The sequence below is a fragment of the Ascaphus truei genome, chromosome 5 (assembly GCF_040206685.1).
Source record: "Ascaphus truei isolate aAscTru1 chromosome 5, aAscTru1.hap1, whole genome shotgun sequence".
In the NCBI taxonomy this organism is placed as follows: Eukaryota; Metazoa; Chordata; class Amphibia; order Anura; family Ascaphidae; genus Ascaphus; species Ascaphus truei.
Window position 1 is genome coordinate 67462313 of NC_134487.1, and position 19876 is coordinate 67482188.

The window sequence follows — 19876 nt, forward strand, 5'->3', positions numbered from 1 at the left end:
GTGGGAGGATGTTGGAGAGAGTGAGAAGAAAGGGGGGAAAGAGTGAGGAGGTGGAGGAGAGAGGGAGGAGGCGGGGGAGAGAGGAAGCGGGATAGGTAGGACGGAGACAGAGAGAGAGGGGAAGGTAGCGTGAGAAAGAGGATGGTAGAGAGAGGGGGAGAGTAAAAGAGGAGGGGGAGAGAGAACAATAAAGCAGATACAGTAGAGAGGAGCAGATGAGTGGAGAGCCTTGAAGATAGGTGATCTCAAACTTGATGGGAAGCCAAGAGAGGGATTTAAGGAGGAAATGAGCAGAGACTGTTCTGGGAGAAAGTAAAATTATTCTAGCAGCAGAATTTTGGATAGATTGCAAAGGGGAAAGTTTTGAGGCAGAGAGGCCTGTTACTAGTATGTTACAATAATCCAGACGGAAGAGGATGAGGATGCGGGATACATTATATTTTATACTCATACAAGAAGAATGTCCAATCATTTTGTCACCTCAACCTAGAGGTTGTTGGCTTAATAATTGCACTAAACCGCATTTTTTTTTCCAAGGGCTGAAACATTGATATTATAACAAGATATGTTGAAGAGACTGTCATCAAATATGTAGCTGAACTCTCATAGGGATGATTTTGTTGTTACATATGAAACAATGATATGTAACATAGTTACAGTATGAACACATTGTTATTCTTGAGATGGATGTTCAATGGTAGTAAATTATTTTCAATGTAAATTCAATTTTTATTCGTAAAATGATTCTATCATTGAAGGCAATATTTCTGGCACCCCAAGGGGTGCTTACAACTTACAGATGTAGCAGACGTTATCACACCTGTTATGTTATCACACGGTGATGTTTTACTGCTGAAGCAAGTTGTAATGCTCCATTTGTTTGCATTGCAAATTACCTTATTACATAGTTACTGTGTATATATATATATATACACACACACATACATACACTTTAATTTATTCAATATTTCCTCCTGGTACATATACTTGGTTAACAGGCCATCCAAATACTCGAAAACGAGCAATAGATCTCAATGTATTACGTCCTAGTAAAACATTTTATAAATAAATAAAATAGATTTAGATTTTTTTTTTTTTACATAAGACCCAATTTTTAAGTAGGTTCTACTTTTGAAGATATAATTTTCTTGAAAATATAAATAAATCTGGACGTTACAAAAGATGAAATTCTGCTACAGGGCCACGTAACTATGCTATAAATACATTGTGATTATTGGACGAGTGAGAGAAGCTTAGACATCAACTAGACTTTGTGTCAACTTTTAGTGTGTGTGTGTGTGTCGCTCTGTTTGTGTGTTCTCGCTCCACAGGCCAAATGCCTTGAGCAATTCTGATAAATTGCAGAGGTGCCTTTCTACCATCCTAACTGAAGCGTCAGCCAAAGCGGTGCCGCCCCCATCTTGAAATTCATGTTTTGTTTTTTGAAGTGATAAAAAAAAAATTCAACAGTACATCTTACTGACCATATTCTTGATACAAAACATTACAGTTATTATTTTGCAACAAGTACGACATTTTCAGACAATTTGCCTGAACCGTTCAGAGAAATGAAATATTTAAAATGAAAATAAATTAGTATCTACGGTAACAAACAAACACCGTATAACAACAACCTGCAGATTTACTTTGACATCTACCTGGCAGTGATAATTATTCACTGCCCAATAGGTTTTTGATTGGTTTTCCACTGAATCCATGATGTCAGTATAACTGTTCATACATCACGGCCATCTTGAGAATAATGTTGTGTATTGTTTTTTCTTATTCAACCTTAGGACAGTTTGATGCCAATGTCATTGTTACATGGAAGTGTTTTGCAGTTTGTTATATCATATTAACCCTATTTCTTTTCAAGTCGCAATAATGTGAGAGTTGAAGTGATATTCAGAATTTACATTTTTGTTAGACTTCAAGACAGTGCTTGATCATTGTGACAGACATAAGTAGGCCTTTCTGGACAACTTTGTTGCCCGTGCCTCGACGGTCAGTGGAAACTAGGTTCGTATAAAACCACAAAATAGTGTGAGAATGAAATTGGGCAGACATTACTATTTTTAACTGAGGTTTGAGAATACCAGGACAATTTGATGATAAATTCCATAAATTGATGGCTTTTCAAGTTTTGTTTTGCCTGTGTTTCATTCCGTGCTATGAATTTTTGCCTTATGAGGTTTAATCGCTCATCCCACAGCGTGGTATAACATATAGCATTTTTCTAGTTAGCATGTGCATTTAACAACCTTGTTTGACTATGCAGACATTCAATTGCATGTTCCAATCCTACAACAGGATTTAGAAAGGGATTGGATGTGAGTGACCAGCTGGAAGTTGATTGCAGTGTTAATTCTCACTTCTGATTTTGAAATCCCTAGACTAATGTAGAGAGGGAGGGACGGTAACTCTTGTATGTACTAAGTGGCATGCGGCTGTCAAGAAACACTGTCTTCTTGGCTGCTCTTCAGCTTTTTCCACCTCAAGTTTTATCTTGCCCCCCGGGGGACTGTCTCTTCTTGTTTTCTCCCAGGGGGTGTTATTTTAATACCATCAGCTTTTTCCATTTCTCAGAAAATAAGACAGTGGAAAACAAGCTTTCTCTTCCTGTCACTTTGAGCAGTGCCTTTTCCCATAGAGGGAGTTTTAACAAGTGCATAACTGCAAAGACCCAACATGAAGATCTGAAACAAGCATAGCTGAGATTGTTTAACACCAAAGTGTGATCTGTTCAGAGCTATTAAAAGGATACGGCAGCTAGTGCCGTCAAATGTCAAGGAAAAGGTTGCCCCTGGAGGAGCCTATTACCTTTACAGTTTCCCAATGCCATAACAGGTACGTCATAGGCACTTGCTCGTTTCCTAGTAGAATCCATGCATTCAGGGCCTGGTCGCGTCATGTGCTTGCTCCTGGAGCGATCACATGACCTACAAGTTTACGGAGATCTGGTGGCACGCTAAAGGTTAAAAGGGATCGGCACAAAGTATCAACAAAAATCATCTCACTAACTCCAATCACCTGCAACTATTGCATTATTCCCCTCTGTGTATTTGCCCATCACATCCCTGCTTAATGGCATCCATCAAAAGCATTACTAACTTTTCTATGCAGTATTATTTAACCTCCGCTCCCTAAACATTAATTCTGCTAACTGTAACTTGTCCTGAAAGCTTCCTGCATGGCTCCAATTGGCAGCTAGGTTGCATGCATTGAGTCACTCCTCTATTCCTGCCTAATTGAGGCCTATTCATTAAACGGCAATAATGATATTTCTATGTAAAAATGCACATTTTCTTATGGAAAGGCATATTGCACGTTTGGAATGCAAATAAAGATATATTTAAAAATTGCTGGCAACTCTAGGAATAAAGGGAGTTACAATGTACAAAATATTTACCCAACTTGGCTCCCCTAATTACAGTATTTCTTTAAAAAAGTGGTGACCATTTAGTTGTTTGGGGATGTTTGTGTCTGGAAGACTGGATGGACCTGGAGCAACCTTGCTGTGTGTTTAATTAGTGAATGTACCCACTTGACCAGAAAGCCAGTGAGTAGTTTTAATGTATGATAGGTGTTGTGGTAATTCTGGAATCTAACAAAATGTGATGCACCACGAGTGCTCATTTGCATGCCATTACCCAGAACCCCTGGCTGCAATTGAAGAACTGGTTTGGGGACCTGTCTGACACATCTCAATGTGCTCATAACTGTTATTTTCATTACAGTACAGAAGGGTTTTTGTCACTTTAATACACCATTACTTTTTTTATGTATCTATTGTTGTGGCATTACTGTTATTTTTAAAGTGTCAATAACTTCTTTAGGTATCTGACCAAATGTTATAGCCATTTTGTTATCGATAACATACATTCTCATGGTGGAAAGGCAAATTGGAGAATACTGTAGTCCAGTATTTACCCAAATACATTGCCGCTATGAGATTCATGTAGCAAATGACTCCCTAATTGTATATTTAATATGACTGAATTTTTTTAGAGCATCATAGTCCCCCAGTATTTGTAACCCTTTGAATGCCCCAAGACGTACCCTATACGTCATAAGTGCCAGAAGTCTAGAGGCCCTATCACGTACTGTACGTCATGCTAGAAATGCTTCTTTTCTAGGGGGAGGTCGCCTTCACCGTGCCAATTCCCTCCACTCCCTACTCTACTTTCATTCACGTCCAGGTGTTGTCGCTGCACTAAGGGATCATGTGGTTTGGTGCCGGAAGACTGGTGCTACCTGGTTTCCGGCATTTAATGGGTTAAATACTGCATGTTAATCTATTGGTCCACAAGTTATTTTGCATGAATGCTAGGACAACATAATATTTTGTTTTGTTCTATAAAACATCAGACTATGCAAAACTCACCATATTGTAGCTCATCTCCGGCTTGGACAATTGAATTATCATTCGAGGTGAAGCAACAGCATTTAAGTTTATTCCATGAGCTATAATTGAGCTCCCACCACTGTTGTAATATAAATAGAAACAGTGTTAGATTTTTAATAATTCTCCATATATTATCGTTGCTGCTTATTTTTCATTCTGTATTGAGAAATCTTTCAGTTTTCTAGTTCACAAAATATATTGACATAAAATAGTATATGTGAGGTTACCAAAAATGTTTGCCATCACGAAGATGTAATATTGTGCCTAAATTATATGGCCCTCTATGCTAAATTGGGTCCACTATACAGAAATATGTCCTGCTTATATCTCCTGGACAGAAGATACACTGTTTTATTGATGATAATTTCTATACTTGCCTATGATAATATTGTGAACTGCAGCCCTTGACACACTTCCATAATCAGCAAAACTCAATATCTCGTTGTATGCATTTATATTACTATACCACAAAGCCACAGAGAAATTAGGTATATTTACAAAACTAGGATAGTTTCCACTTGCCTCCAGATACCATGTGCATTATCCTTGTACTGTATAACCTTGAGAACTTCCCAGCAAGGACACCCAAATAGCTTAGTAGCGTACTAATTTCAACATAATCGAGGACGTAACCACTTTAAATAATCCACCACCACTAGTCTTCTTACTAACAATAAGCGAAAAGAATCTGGTTGTTTTTCATTTGGATACTATGACCCCCCACACTTCTGGAATGTTTTTCCCAACTCCCCCAAGACTCCTGCCAACCTCAGAAAATTAAAGTTTGATCTTCTGTTTAAGTTTATTCACGTTGGCTTGTAGGTTTATAACGCTTTGGCCAAAGGGTTTAACCAAATGGATCTTTGTTTATGAGAATATTATTATGGAAGTATTTAACTACAGTAGAGGCAACGTTTATTCTAACATTTGCTGTAAACTAGCCGGGTTACATTCTGGGTATGTGCTGGGTATGTTCTGGGCTAGTTTGAGGCACGTTTAAGGCATTTCTGCATTGACTAACGACCCATAGGATTAACACAGCAGGGATCCCTGGCAGTCCTATTCAGTTTGAATGGGACTGCCAGGGACCCCCGCTGTTAATCTGATAGGCCATTAATCAATGCAGAAATGCTGGGGCTAGTTTAAGGAAAGTTTAAGGCATGTATTCAGAATGTACCTGGGAGTTTCCTGGGTTTTTTGGGGAATTGCCACTGGTTTTTGTTCGAATAAGAGTTGCCTCTACTGTATATACTAATTACTATATAGTTTTCCAAATTGCATGTGGCATTGGGGTTTTCTGCCTTTGTTGCATACATTTGGTACTTTTGACACACATATATATATATATATATATATATATATATATATATATATATATATATACACACACATGTATATATATACACAAATACAGGTAAACCCCGTTATAACGTGACCCGTTATAACGCGAATCGGTTATAACGCGGTTTTCCCGTGGCTCCCGTTTAAAAAAAAATAAAAAAACAAACAAATAAAAATTTTTTAATTAAAATATTTTTTTTGCACACTGCACACACTGTCACTGCACACACTGCACACTGCACACACACTGCTCACTGCACACACTCTCACTGCACACACTGCTCACTGCACACACACTGCTCACTGCACACACTGCACACACTCACTGCACACTGCACACTGCACACTGCACACTGCACAATGCACACTGCTCACACACTGCACACACACACACACACACACACACACATCCATATACACACACACCCATATACACACACCCCCATATACACACACACACCCATATATATACACACACACCCACACCCAACACACAAAAAAAATATATATATACACACACACATATATATACACACACACACACACACATATATGGAGACAAAGAAAGTCAAGGAGGACTTGACTTCCGAATTGGGGGTACTTGGGAGCACCCGTGTGTGTGTGTGCGCACGCAGCATGCTCCACCACAGCTGTCCAATCCTCTGCCGCCCGGCTCCTGTCATTGATGTGAGCGCACCACTACTCACTGCCGGCAAGACCACCCGCCCACCCGGAGATTTTAGGGACAAACCCGTAGCCCGGAGAAAGGGATGCCAAACCCGAAGTCTCCGGGTGAAACCCGAAGTCTCCGGGTGAAACCCGGAAAGGTGGCAACCCCGCCTGCCCCACGGGCTGTCACGCGGTGACAGGGGGAAGCGGGGACCGGAGGGACATCCCCGCTCCCATCTCCTGCCCCGTGGGCTGTCACGTGATGACAGGGGGAAGCGGGGACCGGAGGGACATCCCCGCTCCCATCTCCTGTCCCGCGGGGTGAAGGGTGCTGCGGGGGGGGGGGGGGGGGGAGGGTGATGATGCGCCGGCCATTTTTTTTGCGTGACCCCGTTACTAACGCGGTGGTCTCGGGGTGGACCCCGAGGACCACGTTATAACGGGGTTTACCTGTATATATATATATATATATATATATATTATATATACTATAATTCTAAGTTGGATTCCGTCTGTCTGTTTGTATGTCAGAAGAATCGAAATCTCAGAAACTGCATCATGTAGCACAACGAAACTTTCACTGTACATTCTGCTGCGGATTTGTTGGTCAACGCAACTATTTTGAGCTTCTAATGTGACTCACCTCCCAAATTATGGACATTCTAAGTTTCACTCGGCTGTCCAGCAATAATGTTAGAGCAGGAGCAGGGGGCGGGGGTGGGTACTAAGGGAGGAGGCGTGTCCTTGCCTGGATCGGAGCTGTGTGTGTGTCTCTGTGAGATGTGCAAGGGAAATATGCCAGCGGTGGGGGGAGGGAGGGAGGAGATGTGCCAGCAGGGGGGAGATGTGCCAGCGGGGGGAGGAGGGGGAGATGTATCAACGGGGGGAAGAGATGTGCCAGTGGGGGGGGGGAGATGTGCCAGTGGGGAGGGGAGGGGGGAGATGTGCCGGCGGAGGGGGGGAGGATGTGCCAGCGGAGGGGATGGGGGGGAAGATGTGCCAGTGGGAGGGGGAGGGGGGAGATGTGCCAGCAGGGGAGGAGGGGGGACAGGGTCATGTTTCGGCAGCGGTGGGAGACACACACACTCAGACAGACACACACAGACAGAGACACATCTCACCCTGCACTACATCCAGCAGAGGTGGTCCAGCAGAGGTGGAGGGCTGGGGAGATGTCACCGGGGGGGTGGGGAGGTCGGGGGACATGCATTCAATAGTACATTCCCCGGGTGAAGCCGGGTACAAAAGCTAGTATTTACATATATATACATACATATAAAATGTGGAGGGTTTTGGGGTTAGAGTTTGCTGGTGTTGTCCGTTTGTTACGTTTATTCATGTTGTAATTATTGATTGTTTAGTACAATATCAGCCTCACTGCATATGGTCTCTGGGATGCATTTCTGCTGTATCCTCTCTGTTAGGTATAAATTATAATTGTGATGAAAAGTTATTAAAAATAGCTTCACTTATTAAGCAATAAGATGGTGGATGAAAGTATTACACGTGAAAGTACTTTTGCAGCAGTTCATTGCAGCTTGAGTATATATTTCTAATTGTGCTTGTGTATTTATTGAAAATTTCTCCAGACAACAGTTATTCCCATTGATTTTAATTAAATGAACTTGCTCTGGGCCATTAGACCGTAAGCTCCTTGGACCATACAGTACATTCCTTCTCTCTACAGTTACTTTTATCCCATGATCACATTTTTATTCCTGCGTTGTTTCAAACGATCCCTGCATTTAAAATGGAATTGATGGTTATTAGTATTATTGAAGTGAAACTTCTTTAGTGGCACCTGTGATGGGATAAAACTGGATGGATGTGGGGCGAAATGTGAAACGGAAGTGACGTCACGTAATGGACGCCGCTCCGCTCACATGTCCCCTGTCACAAGTGGCTGTGGCGGCGGCGGTAGCCGCCGGCGCCGCTCCTAATCGCCGCCGCAACCCTCACCCTCCCACACACCCCACACCCAGTTGCTCACATGCGGCGGCATTAGCCGCCGCTCCTAACTGCCGGTGTTCCGCCGCCCGCTACCATGCTGCGCGCCACGCATGCGCAGAAGCGGCAGGCAGCGGCGCCGTTCCCCGCCCGCTGCCATGCCACGCGCCACGCATGCGCAGAAGCGGCTGGCAGCGGCGCCGTTCCCTGCCCGCTGCGATGCCGATGGACAGGAGGGAGGCTGGCACCGGCGCCGGCTCCTAACAGCCTGGGAATGGGGGGGTTTGAGCGCGCCGCCGGGGGGTGGGGAAGGGGGGAGCTGAGCGGCCACGCATGCGCAGAAGCGGCTGGCAGCGGCGCCGTTCCCCGCCCGCTGCCATGCCGCGCGACACGCATGCGCAGAAGCGGCTGGCAGCGGCGCCGTTCCCCGCCCGCTGCCATGCCGATGGACAGGAGGAGGGAGGCTGGCGCCGGCTCCTAACAGCCTGGGAATGGGGGGGTTTGAGCGCGCCGCCGGGGGGTGGGGAAGGGGGGAGCTTGAACCCCCCAGACTCCCACACACTGACAGACCCCCCCAGACCCCCACACACACACTGACTGATCCCCTCAGACCCCCACACACACTGACTGATCCCCCCAGACCCCACACACACACTGACTGATCCCCCCAGACCCCACACACACTGACTGACCCCCCCAGACCCCCACACACACTGACTGACCCCCCCAGACCCCCACACACACTGACTGACCCCCCCAGACCCCACACACACTGACTGACCCCCCCAGACCCCCACACACACTGACTGACCCCCTCAGACCCCCACACACACTGACTGACCCCCCCAGACCCCACACACACTGACTGACCCCCCAGACCCCCACACACACTGACTGACCCCCTCAGACCCCCCCACACACTGACTGACCCCCCCAGACCCCCACACACACTGACTGACCCCCCCAGACCCCCACACACACTGACTGACCCCCCCAGACCCCCACACACACTGAATGACCCCCCAGACTCCCACACACATTGACTGACCCCCCCAGACCCCACAGACACTGACTGACGCCCCCCCAGACCCCCACACACACTGACTGACCCCCCCAGAACCCCAAACACACTGACAGACCCCCACACACATTGACTGACCCCCCCAGACCCCCACACACACTGACTGACCCCCCCCAGACCCCCACACACTGACTGACCCCCCCAAGACCCCCACACACACTGACTGACCCCCCCAGACACTGACTGACCCCCCCCCAGACCCCCACACACACTGACAGACCCCCACACACACTGACTGACCCCCCCAGACCCCCACACACACTGACTGACCCCCCCAGACCTCCACACACACTGACTGACCCCCCCCAGACCTCCACACACACTGACTGACCCCCCCCAGACCCCCACACACACTGACTGACCCCCCCCAGACCCCCACACACACTGACTGACCCCCCCAGAGCCCCACACACACTGACTGACCCCCCCAGACCCCCACACACACTGAATGACCCCCCAGACTCCCACACACATTGACTGACCCCCCCAGACCCCACAGACACTGACTGACGCCCCCCCAGACCCCCACACACACTGACTGACCCCCCCAGAACCCCAAACACACTGACAGACCCTCACACACATTGACTGACCCCCCCAGACCCCCACACACACTGACTGACCCCCCCCAGACCCCCACACACTGACTGACCCCCCCAAGACCCCCACACACACTGACTGACCCCCCCAGACACTGACTGACCCCCCCCCCCAGACCCCCACACACACTGACAGACCCCCACACACACTGACTGACCCCCCCAGACCCCCACACACACTGACTGACCCCCCCAGACCTCCACACACACTGACTGACCCCCCCCAGACCTCCATACACACTGACTGACCCCCCCCAGACCCCCACACACACTGACTGACCCCCCCCAGACCCCCACACACACTGACTGACCCCCCCAGACCCCCACACACACTGACTGACCCCCCCAGACCCCCACACACACTGACTGACCCCCCCCAGACCCCCACACACACTGACTGACCCCCCCCAGACCCCCACACACACTGACCCCCCCAGACCCCCACACACACTGACTGACCCCCCCCCCACACACACACACCCCACACACACACACACACACACACACACACACACCCCCCACACACACCACCACCCCCCCCCACACACACACACCCCACACATACACCCCCCCACACATACACACCCCACACATACACACACACTGACATACACACACACTGACATACATACACTGACTGACTAACTGACTGACTGACTGACTGACAGACAGACATACACACACACTGACTGATACACATACACACACTGACTGACACACATACACACAAGGAATTCACACTTAGTGCAAATAGCTAATACAGGGGATGTGTGCCGAGCACGCGCATTATAAGTCAAATTTATTTGCGTTTTGTCAATCAAATTGTATTTTGATTTTTAATTAAAACATCACCAACACAAATACAATTTCTGTGACAAAAGTCAAAGAAGTTTCACTTACTATGCGCGTGCACAGCACACACAGCTTTTTTAGATAATAACAACAATCTGTGTTATGCCATTTACCTGTGCACCCCAATATGTTTATGAGGACACTTAATCTTTTCAGTCCTTCCTTGGCCTGTAACACCCTGCAAAATGCTGCATGTTCTTTCATCGTGTGATTGAAACTGAGCTAGATCATTTGTTTTTTTTTTATCTACCTCTAAATCTCATTACTTACCTAAGGAAAGACTTTGCTGGATGAATCCCATCAACAATAGGATCTTCCTTGTATGTAAATTGAATGTCTATTTTAGGACTGGCGTTGTCAATTTTCATTTTAATGGGATATGTTCCAGCAATGGTTTGTCCTGGAGTATAACACTCTACAGTAGTACGGGACACACTGCAAGAGAAACCGGAACATATGATAGATTACGTGCACGTCATGTATGCTTTAGTAAAAAAAATTATCAGTTAGCCAACATGTATAGTCATTCGGAAATTATATTTTAGTTTTTTTCTGCACCACTGTGGACACGTGACAGAAACAAAAACGGTTAAGAGATCATTCTTCTCATTTACTTCCCAGTTAGTGACATCATCAATGTAATGAATTAGCAGTTTAGTTAACAGATCTATTTTAAAGGTACCTTTTAATGGGCAAAAATAAAAATACATAGCTGTTGTAGTACAGCTTTAGAACATACATGGAAAATCTCTTCAGAGGTGACCACCTAAACCCAATTATCCTTCTATAAAACACGAGTGATAGAAGAACGCAGTGGAGCACGACCTCTATTGTTTGGAAGAGCCACTTTAGCAGTGAGCGATGGGTGGTCTAGTGATGAGGGCAATGACTTTAAACAAGGAAAAATGGTCCAAATCAGAGTGCTGAAGCCTTAAACCTGTAATTTATATAAATATCATATTTCATATACTGTCTACACATAAAGAGAATCATTTGCAACATTGAACCTCGGAGTCACACAGCTTTTTCCCAGTACAGTACTCAATTCTTATTTTGCTCTTTACAATAATAACATTTTACTATTGATGGTGCCTGTAAACTAGCACATTTCAGAGCCCTCTGTCAGTGAAGATGATGAAAAATAAAATCAGTTAAACCCCCCCCCCACCTTAGCATTGGGTGTTTTTAAACTGCAATTGTGTACAGTGAGTTAAAGAACAGATAGAGGGCATGTGAAAATAATAGTCATGCCAGGAGATAAATAGCAATGTATTGAATTAAAATTAATTCAGGCCTGAAGATTGCAAAGCTGTAATATTCAAAGAGAAAACAGCATTTTAAATGTATAAATGCAGCAAACCCATATCATTTTATTAAATAAGTCGAAATGATTATGCAGGGTAAGTTTTTATTGTTCTTTATCCTAAAATGTAAAAAAAAAACATAGGGGGATCTTAATAATTAGGAAGGAGTTTATATTTGTATTAGGTAGGTGCTGTCCTTGGACTGTGATATCCTGTGAGGTGTAGCCACACATGTCCTGTTATCAGCTATAATAAAGTACATTGCTTGACATAAACGGTCTACGAAGAGATTTATTGTACTGTAGGTACAATAATTGAATGTCCTGCACTTGAAGGCATTAGTTCCATTCTACCCGACTACAATATAAATGTGGCAGCCAACTCTAACTCTCAGGATGCAGTTGCAACTGCTGTTTAGGAGATGGATTCTTAATAAATATATACAACTCAACCCCCTTATAACGCTGTGCTTGGGGTCCAAAGAATCACATCGTGTTAGAAGCGGATCGTGTTAGAAATAATGTACAATTATATGCATTGTACAATAAAGTATTTAAGATACCAATAATCGTGTTGTAAAGTATTCATAAAAATGAAAATTTGGAGCCACGCTTTCATCGCGTTAGAAGCGGATTCGCGTTGTAACGGATCGCGTTATAACAGGGTTGAGCTGTAACATTTATTTGCATGATTCTATCATGTGGGACATGCTGGATTCACATAAAATCCCAACACAGATGACATATTACATCTTTCATTTTCATTCTAATTAGAGACAATAAGGGCAGTAACGATTGTGAATGGCTTTTAATATGTTATGTGCAGGCAACATGTTTCTAAAAAAGTGTGGGTGTTAAGACTTCTTCCCCTGTACCTTTTGATGATGCACTTTTCTTCGCCAATGTAAATCTTCCTGTCTTTACCGCTATTTAAATAATTTCCTTTCAAGGTGAGCAATGTCTTTCCTGCCTTTGGTCCATAACTTGGTAAAATGTTTGTTATCACAGGATTCTAGTGGGGAAACAAAAAAATCTGATCAGGTGTCGTGCAACATAACCCATGAAACAGTGATTATAACAGAGTTCTGGAGGAATAGCAGATTTGACTAAATTCTGAAACTTACCACATAGGAGAAAGTGTTAAAGTTGGCAGTCTGTCTTCCATTTGACACACTACTGCTTATGTTAAACTTTGTGCTGGATGCAGAGTCCGTTTTACACACCAACCTTAGCAAATAGAAGATCAAAGCATCACAGTCTGTATACTGTACATTCTATTCTCTATTCATTGCCCATACAGTGAATGTATTCTTATGCTGCGGATGAACAATGTTCTGTTTTTATAGAGATAATCCACAAGTCAAAAATGTACTACGGTAAAACAAATTCCGACCTCTTTTGTTAAAGTTAACATTAACATATTTGTTACAGGTACATTTATTAAATGAATATCAATTGGAAAGAGACAGGAGGGTCTTGGGGGTATATTCTTTTTAATTATGATAAAACGTAAAATTATATATGGACAAAAAAAAGGGAAAAAAAGTAGCGCCAAAAAGGTGAATACTAAAATACTAATATAAAACAATAAATGTGTGTATATAATTATATAAACAATATGACAATTAATAGTGTACAGCAAGCAGCATATACTAGAACAACAAAACACAAGATAGCATGTAATTAAGGAAAAACAATCCCTTTGATAAAGTTGCATTTGTTGCGACGAAACGCGTCAGGGACGTCACCCACGACATTACGTCATCACGTGGGGTGCTCCTTTACGGCCGGGGAGCACATGCAGTGAATTTAAGGCCCTAACTCTGATACCAACACCATTTGGAGGATTTCAAGTGCAACCAGAGGGACAGCGCTGACTGAGTGATCCTATCCAGCGAATTTTGGATGCCCTGCTGCAGTTTGGACATGCCTGGTGGTGATTATATATCACAAATTGCCTTATATTGTTTTTAACCTTGTGTGTGTTTTTAATCCCTCCATCCACCCTTCCCCTACATTAAATGTTACAGTGTTACACTATGGGGCGTGCGCTCTCTGTTTTGTTTTCTCTGTAAAATTATATATATATATTTAAAATCTGGCAGTTTTGCATTTACTGTACAGTGATATGTTCTGCACCTAAAATATTCCCGACATAGAACACATGCTGAACCTGTATTAATCACACACTGGAGTTTGCTCTGTTGTAGTAGATAATAAAGAAAACTAATTCTGAATCTTACTTGTTTTGGTTACTGTTTTTTCCTTCTATTTTGCAACGTTTTCCTCCAATAAGGACTTCAGTTTTTTTAATGTCCAAAATATTATTTTCGTTAAGCACAAAATCCCATCCGCATATTGTTAACTGCGTGCCGCCCTCCAAAGGAACTGAAGTTGGGAAAATCTAAATATAAAAAAAATATACACATACTTTACTTGCAGACATCAAAAATATGTACAGTAGCTAATGGAAAAACTGACAAGTTTCTTAAATGATTCCTGCTCTAAGTTTCAAAGGGTCAAGCATCCATGGATCCTGGGTGCTGACACCCCGGGAATAATCTCCCACACAATCATGTTCCAGCAGGAGAGAGGCGTGTCTTCCCAGGACTTTAGCCCCCTGGGTTTCCAGCTTAGGGTTTCGGTATGGTTGATAATATTCTGAGCTAGGTTGTAATTGTGAAGCTGTCGGCATTCTTACTGTACCATTTAGTTTTGATGTACAGTACTCAAGTTGATATGGCCAAGAACTGTATCCCCTCCCCATTTCTTATTTTTCCCCTTCGTTGAAAAATTCAATAACATTTGAGTTCATTTTTTTTTAAATATGCAGCTAAAGGGTACACTCATAGCACAAGATCCAGAGGTACATTAACTCTGGGCTCATAACGTCACATTGCCAAAATCATTCATGGACGTTATTTTCCCTGAGGTTAACACAAATCTACAAAGCTAAATATATGCCAACACTACAGTATGGCTGTTGTTTAAGGGAGAGGGAAAGAGAGTGCAAAACATTCCCTTTATACAATACGTGGAGAGGGAGAGCTGTGAACAAAACTCACAACACCTGAGATACGTGGGAAATATGCTAATGTCATTTGAAGATGCCATGCATATGCAAATGAGCCGATTTCCCAGGTACCACAGGTGTGTGCATGGGTATCTCTCCACGTGTTGTATAAATGTTTGGGGGAGGTATATAAGTCACTTTGTACTTTTCTCTCTCTCCCACTCTTGTTAGTATTTTTAATACTTGATTATTACGGGTATTTTCAGTAGCTTTAAATACATATTGCTTTTGGTAAGGGGTAGTAAGGAGTCACACCTAACTGAAGTAGGAAAGTTGTAGCAATTGCAGTGTATGCAGTGTTACAACCAAATTGATCAATGATATATGAAATCACCACAAATGCCATTTTACATCAATAATGCTCTAAAGTAGAAAACCACAGGAATATTTCACAAAGTAATACGAGATCACAAAGAAAATGGAAAAGTAAAGTCAAACTGTAATGCGTACACCGTAGTTATTTCCAGCAAGGCTTATAGGAACAGGGCAGCACGTGTGTTTTTCCAGTTACAAGACTCTAGGAAACTACCAATTCAAGTTGGTTAAAAAATGATAATAATCTGGGTAACTGCAGGTTTCATGTCAGTGTATCAAGGTATTTTGTGTCATTAATTCCGCACTGATGACCACGGGGAGTGATTACATGGAGCAGGAGGAAGGGTTAGGTGAGCAGGTATTTTATATGCTTGAAATTGGGATGCATCAATATCAGCCTGTATTGCCAATTTATCTACTTTTACTTTTAACCATGCTTGTTGTTTTCCTCCTCTTTTGTTGCAACTTTAGACTGCAGAAATGTAGTCGGTCTAAAAAACCTACAGGGAATGTAATAAATATATATATTTTTTAAAAACCTTCTTACATTTGGACCACTTGATAATGAACACAAAAGCTCATCACTGACTCACTTTATGGCATTAACGCAATCTGTCAAATAGACCACTAAATTGTCATGTCTTTAAAGTTATGGTGGCCTATGCACTAAGAGTATTACTATTATTATCATCGTATGTTGGTAAAGCGCCAACATATTCCACAGTGCGGTACAGTGGGGTACAGAGATTTGATAATTACACAGGCAGTTACATAGAAATAAGGACAAGCATTCACAGACAGATACAAAGAGGTAATGAGGACCCTGCTCGTGAGAGTTTACAATCTAGAGGGAATAAGGAGCAATGTTGAAACTTATAGTGGCTTCTCATTGTGGGATGTAGTATGGTCCAGCCGTAGTATGGTCCAGCCATAGTATGGTCCAGCCACACAGCTGATGCCATTAAGGTTTGGGGGTGTGAATGCTGGAGGTTGTTAGATACGTGAAGTTTGGTCTAGCCGCACAGCCAGTGGTAGATTTCCCATTAAACACGTTAGGCCCGGGCCTAGGGCGGCAACATTTTGGGGCGGCAAAAATGTGCTCCCCCATATACATTTGCCGCACTCTCGGGCCTGACAGGAAATCACTCACATATGCCGCTGCTTCCTTGCTGTCTTTCTTCCGCCCTTTTCCTCCTTCCGATTTGCAGCGTCAAATGACGCCACGGACGTCACCAACGTGGTATCACACGGCGTTGCATTGCCATGGCAACATGACATCGCGGCAGCAAATGACGTCGCGTTACCATGGCAACAAGACGCCATGTGACGTCACTTTGGTGACGTCCACGCCGTCATTTGACGCTGCGAATCAGAAGGAGGAGGAGGGCGGCAGAAAGGAGGCGGCCGGCACATGTAAGTGCCTAGGGGCGCGGATTTCGCCGCTGCGCACAGCTGGTACCAACAGTCGGCAGGTAGGATGTTAGGGGTGTTCCGATAGGCTTCCTTGAAAAGGTTTTCATGGCGTTTTTAAATGCCTGAATGCTGGGGTAGAGTCTGATGGTATGTGGTAGGGAATTCTAGAGAGAGGTTGCAACACGGGAGATCACATTGTTTTTGTGCATCAACATTTTTGTGCTAAGTAGTACAAACATTCATAAAATGTGCGTCATATCATGTATGCAGGCTTCATACATTGGACGCATAATTTGTTGTTTGAAATGAATTTGAATGCAGTGCATTATGTTGAATACCCTATTGATACAATTTAAATAAAACAGAGGTGTGTATTTTTTCATCTATAACTAGTGTTAGTAAATATCACATATACCTATATTATTTATAACAACTATACTGCAAGACTGTTAATCTATATAATGAAACATTCAACATTATAGAGAACAATGAATTGGCAGAAAGTTATATACTGTAATACGAGAAATGGTTAACATAGTGAAGCGTATCTGTAGCCAATGAATTCTATGGCACGTATTCTGTACATACAATATATTTGCATTCTTCTGCTGAACTATAATAATATATAAAAAAACCTGCTAGCAAGTTAGTGACAATTGTCAAAGGAAGGGATTTTTGTGTATTGTAAATTGTGCTAAAATCTCAACAATGGTGGGAAAAAGAATGAAATAAGTCCCTGTAATAGTACAAACCTGTGTAGATCCCTTTAGTAAAGCGGTGCCAATAAAAGTAATTAAAATGGCATTTGTGTGACATTTATATTGTCCTTTAACAATCGACCCCAACAGCACAGCTAAATAAAGGATGAGAAAAAAAAAAAATCTTACCACCATCTCTAAGAGGACTTCTCCTTGTTTGCTGATTTATTTCTATAGTATATCATCCTTTTGCTTTACAAATTGCATTGCACTTGTGTTTATAACACAATATTGGTATGCAGCTACGAATACTTAAACTAGAGTTGTATTCGAAGAAAATCAATCTTTTGAAAGAACCTTTGAGAGCTTTCATTGTCAGAAGCATAATCTACACCTGAGAGGTATCATCTGGATGGTTAGCACTAACTATGGCGAAGCAGCTTCAAAACACTACCATAATCACATGCACGAAGACACAACCTCCCACAAAACACACACACAACACCTCTGACACGCATAAAGCATGTGATCCTACAACAGTCTTTAGTAGTTTAGTAACAATATCCACAATCTTGGGGTCCTGAGTAAACTGATCAGTGCAGAAATTCTTCCAGACATAGAAACAGAAGAAAGTGAGCCATGAGCCCTAGGGAATGGGCAGCCATGATCAGTGGTGCACCCCCTCTGTACCCCACCCTGTTCCTGGTTGGGCATTGGCCTCGGTCATTTGGCACAGGTCTTTGTCCGAGGGACGGAGCAGCCCCTTGGATATATAACATGGCGCCTTTGGGGCTGTAGTTCCACTCCCTTGGCACAGCTGCAAACAAAAATCTTATAAAAAGATTTTTTGCACTTACCATGCCTCACAAGGCCTAGGAAATCCAGAGCAGGCCCAGCTCCTGCTCCTGCTCCTGCTTCCACTGCTGCTTCCACTTACAAGTTTGCGATGTGCCAGTCCAACAGATTAGTGATATATGCGCTCCAATGCTGGATCCTTACAGTTCATATAAGACATAATTTCCAGGAGGTACAGGATAGGACACAGGGGCTAGTGAGATGTGCAATGAAGTAAAGTCCACAAAAAGGCCGATGATCCCTGAAGGGCAAGGCTGATGGTGAAACCACAGTCAAATCCTCATTGGGATGGTCCCTGCACTCACAGCAGACAATTGGAGAAAAAAGAAAAAACCTACGCACAGCCAATGGAGTGGTTTACCAAAGTAGTGTGTAAAAAATATTCCTTTATTGATCCATATTAAAAAAGGGAGGTAAACACTCTCCTACGCGTTTCGTGTATGGAAATATACTTTATTGAGGATAAAGTGTATTTCCATACACGAAATGTATAGGAGGGTGTTTACCTCCTTTTTTAATATGGATCAATAAAGGAATATTTTTTACACACTACTTTGGTGACCCACTCCATTGGCTGTGCGCAGGTTTTTTCTTTTTTCTCCAGTGCGATGTGCCTGTGCCTGCTTTTACTGTCGCTATCTGAGATTCTGCCCCTGTGCACCGGGGCTGCTCCGGTATTCCTGCCTACACCCCCTGTGGTTCCTGGCCAGTCCGACGGCTCGCAGGAAGCCCCCCCGCCGGCGCGCACATCTGAGGAGAACCGGATGGCTTCTCTTCTCCTGCAGACGTGGGGCTGATTGGCCACAGGAGCAGTTTTTTGGTCAAGCCGGGAGTATCCCAGGCACCATCTCGATCTGTCGGGTCTCTGGTAGGATCACATGACCGGGACCTGGTGGGCAGAGGCACGACACGTGGCAGCTGGATTGTCAGTCCCAGAGTGTGCCCAGCCCGGGAGAGCAAACGGGAGCAGAGGGGAGGCAGCAGGCAGTGCTGCAGAGTCCTTCTTAACCAAGTTATGTGGTTGCAAAGCAAGAAGGCAAAGCCTACTGTGCAGGGGAGAGAGGAGATCCAGGTTTCCAGGAAGGCTGAGCCCTAGCAGGGAGGGGGGCTGAAGAGTGGAAAAGGCGCCTGGATTCTAGGCCCCTAATGGTGGGTAGTGGGCATAGGATGGGGACTCTGCTAGTAAGAATGGATGTGGGGGACAAGGAGAATCTCCCAGCTGTGAGGTCCCTTCGCTGACCAATGCCCTATTTGCTTTTGTAAGGGTCTCCAACATCCCTATCCTGTCCCGTGACCCTATTGACCCAGCAACAGCCCCACAATTC

General features: G+C 43.9%; 1 protein-coding gene across 3 annotated transcripts in view; it reads right to left on the reverse strand.

Annotated features, from left to right (window-relative positions):
• The window catches only part of MET (MET proto-oncogene, receptor tyrosine kinase), a 139507-nt gene that overhangs the window by 32425 nt on the left and 87206 nt on the right, over nucleotides 1-19876 (reverse strand). For all 3 annotated transcript variants that reach the window (XM_075599978.1, XM_075599977.1, XM_075599979.1), the window contains 5 exons: nucleotides 14441-14601; nucleotides 13322-13424; nucleotides 13073-13209; nucleotides 11165-11329; nucleotides 4385-4484 (listed from right to left, as the gene is read on the reverse strand). In XM_075599978.1, the coding sequence (XP_075456093.1) occupies nucleotides 4385-4484; nucleotides 11165-11329; nucleotides 13073-13209; nucleotides 13322-13424; nucleotides 14441-14601 (666 nt within the window). The remainder of the gene's footprint in view (nucleotides 1-4384; nucleotides 4485-11164; nucleotides 11330-13072; nucleotides 13210-13321; nucleotides 13425-14440; nucleotides 14602-19876) is intronic.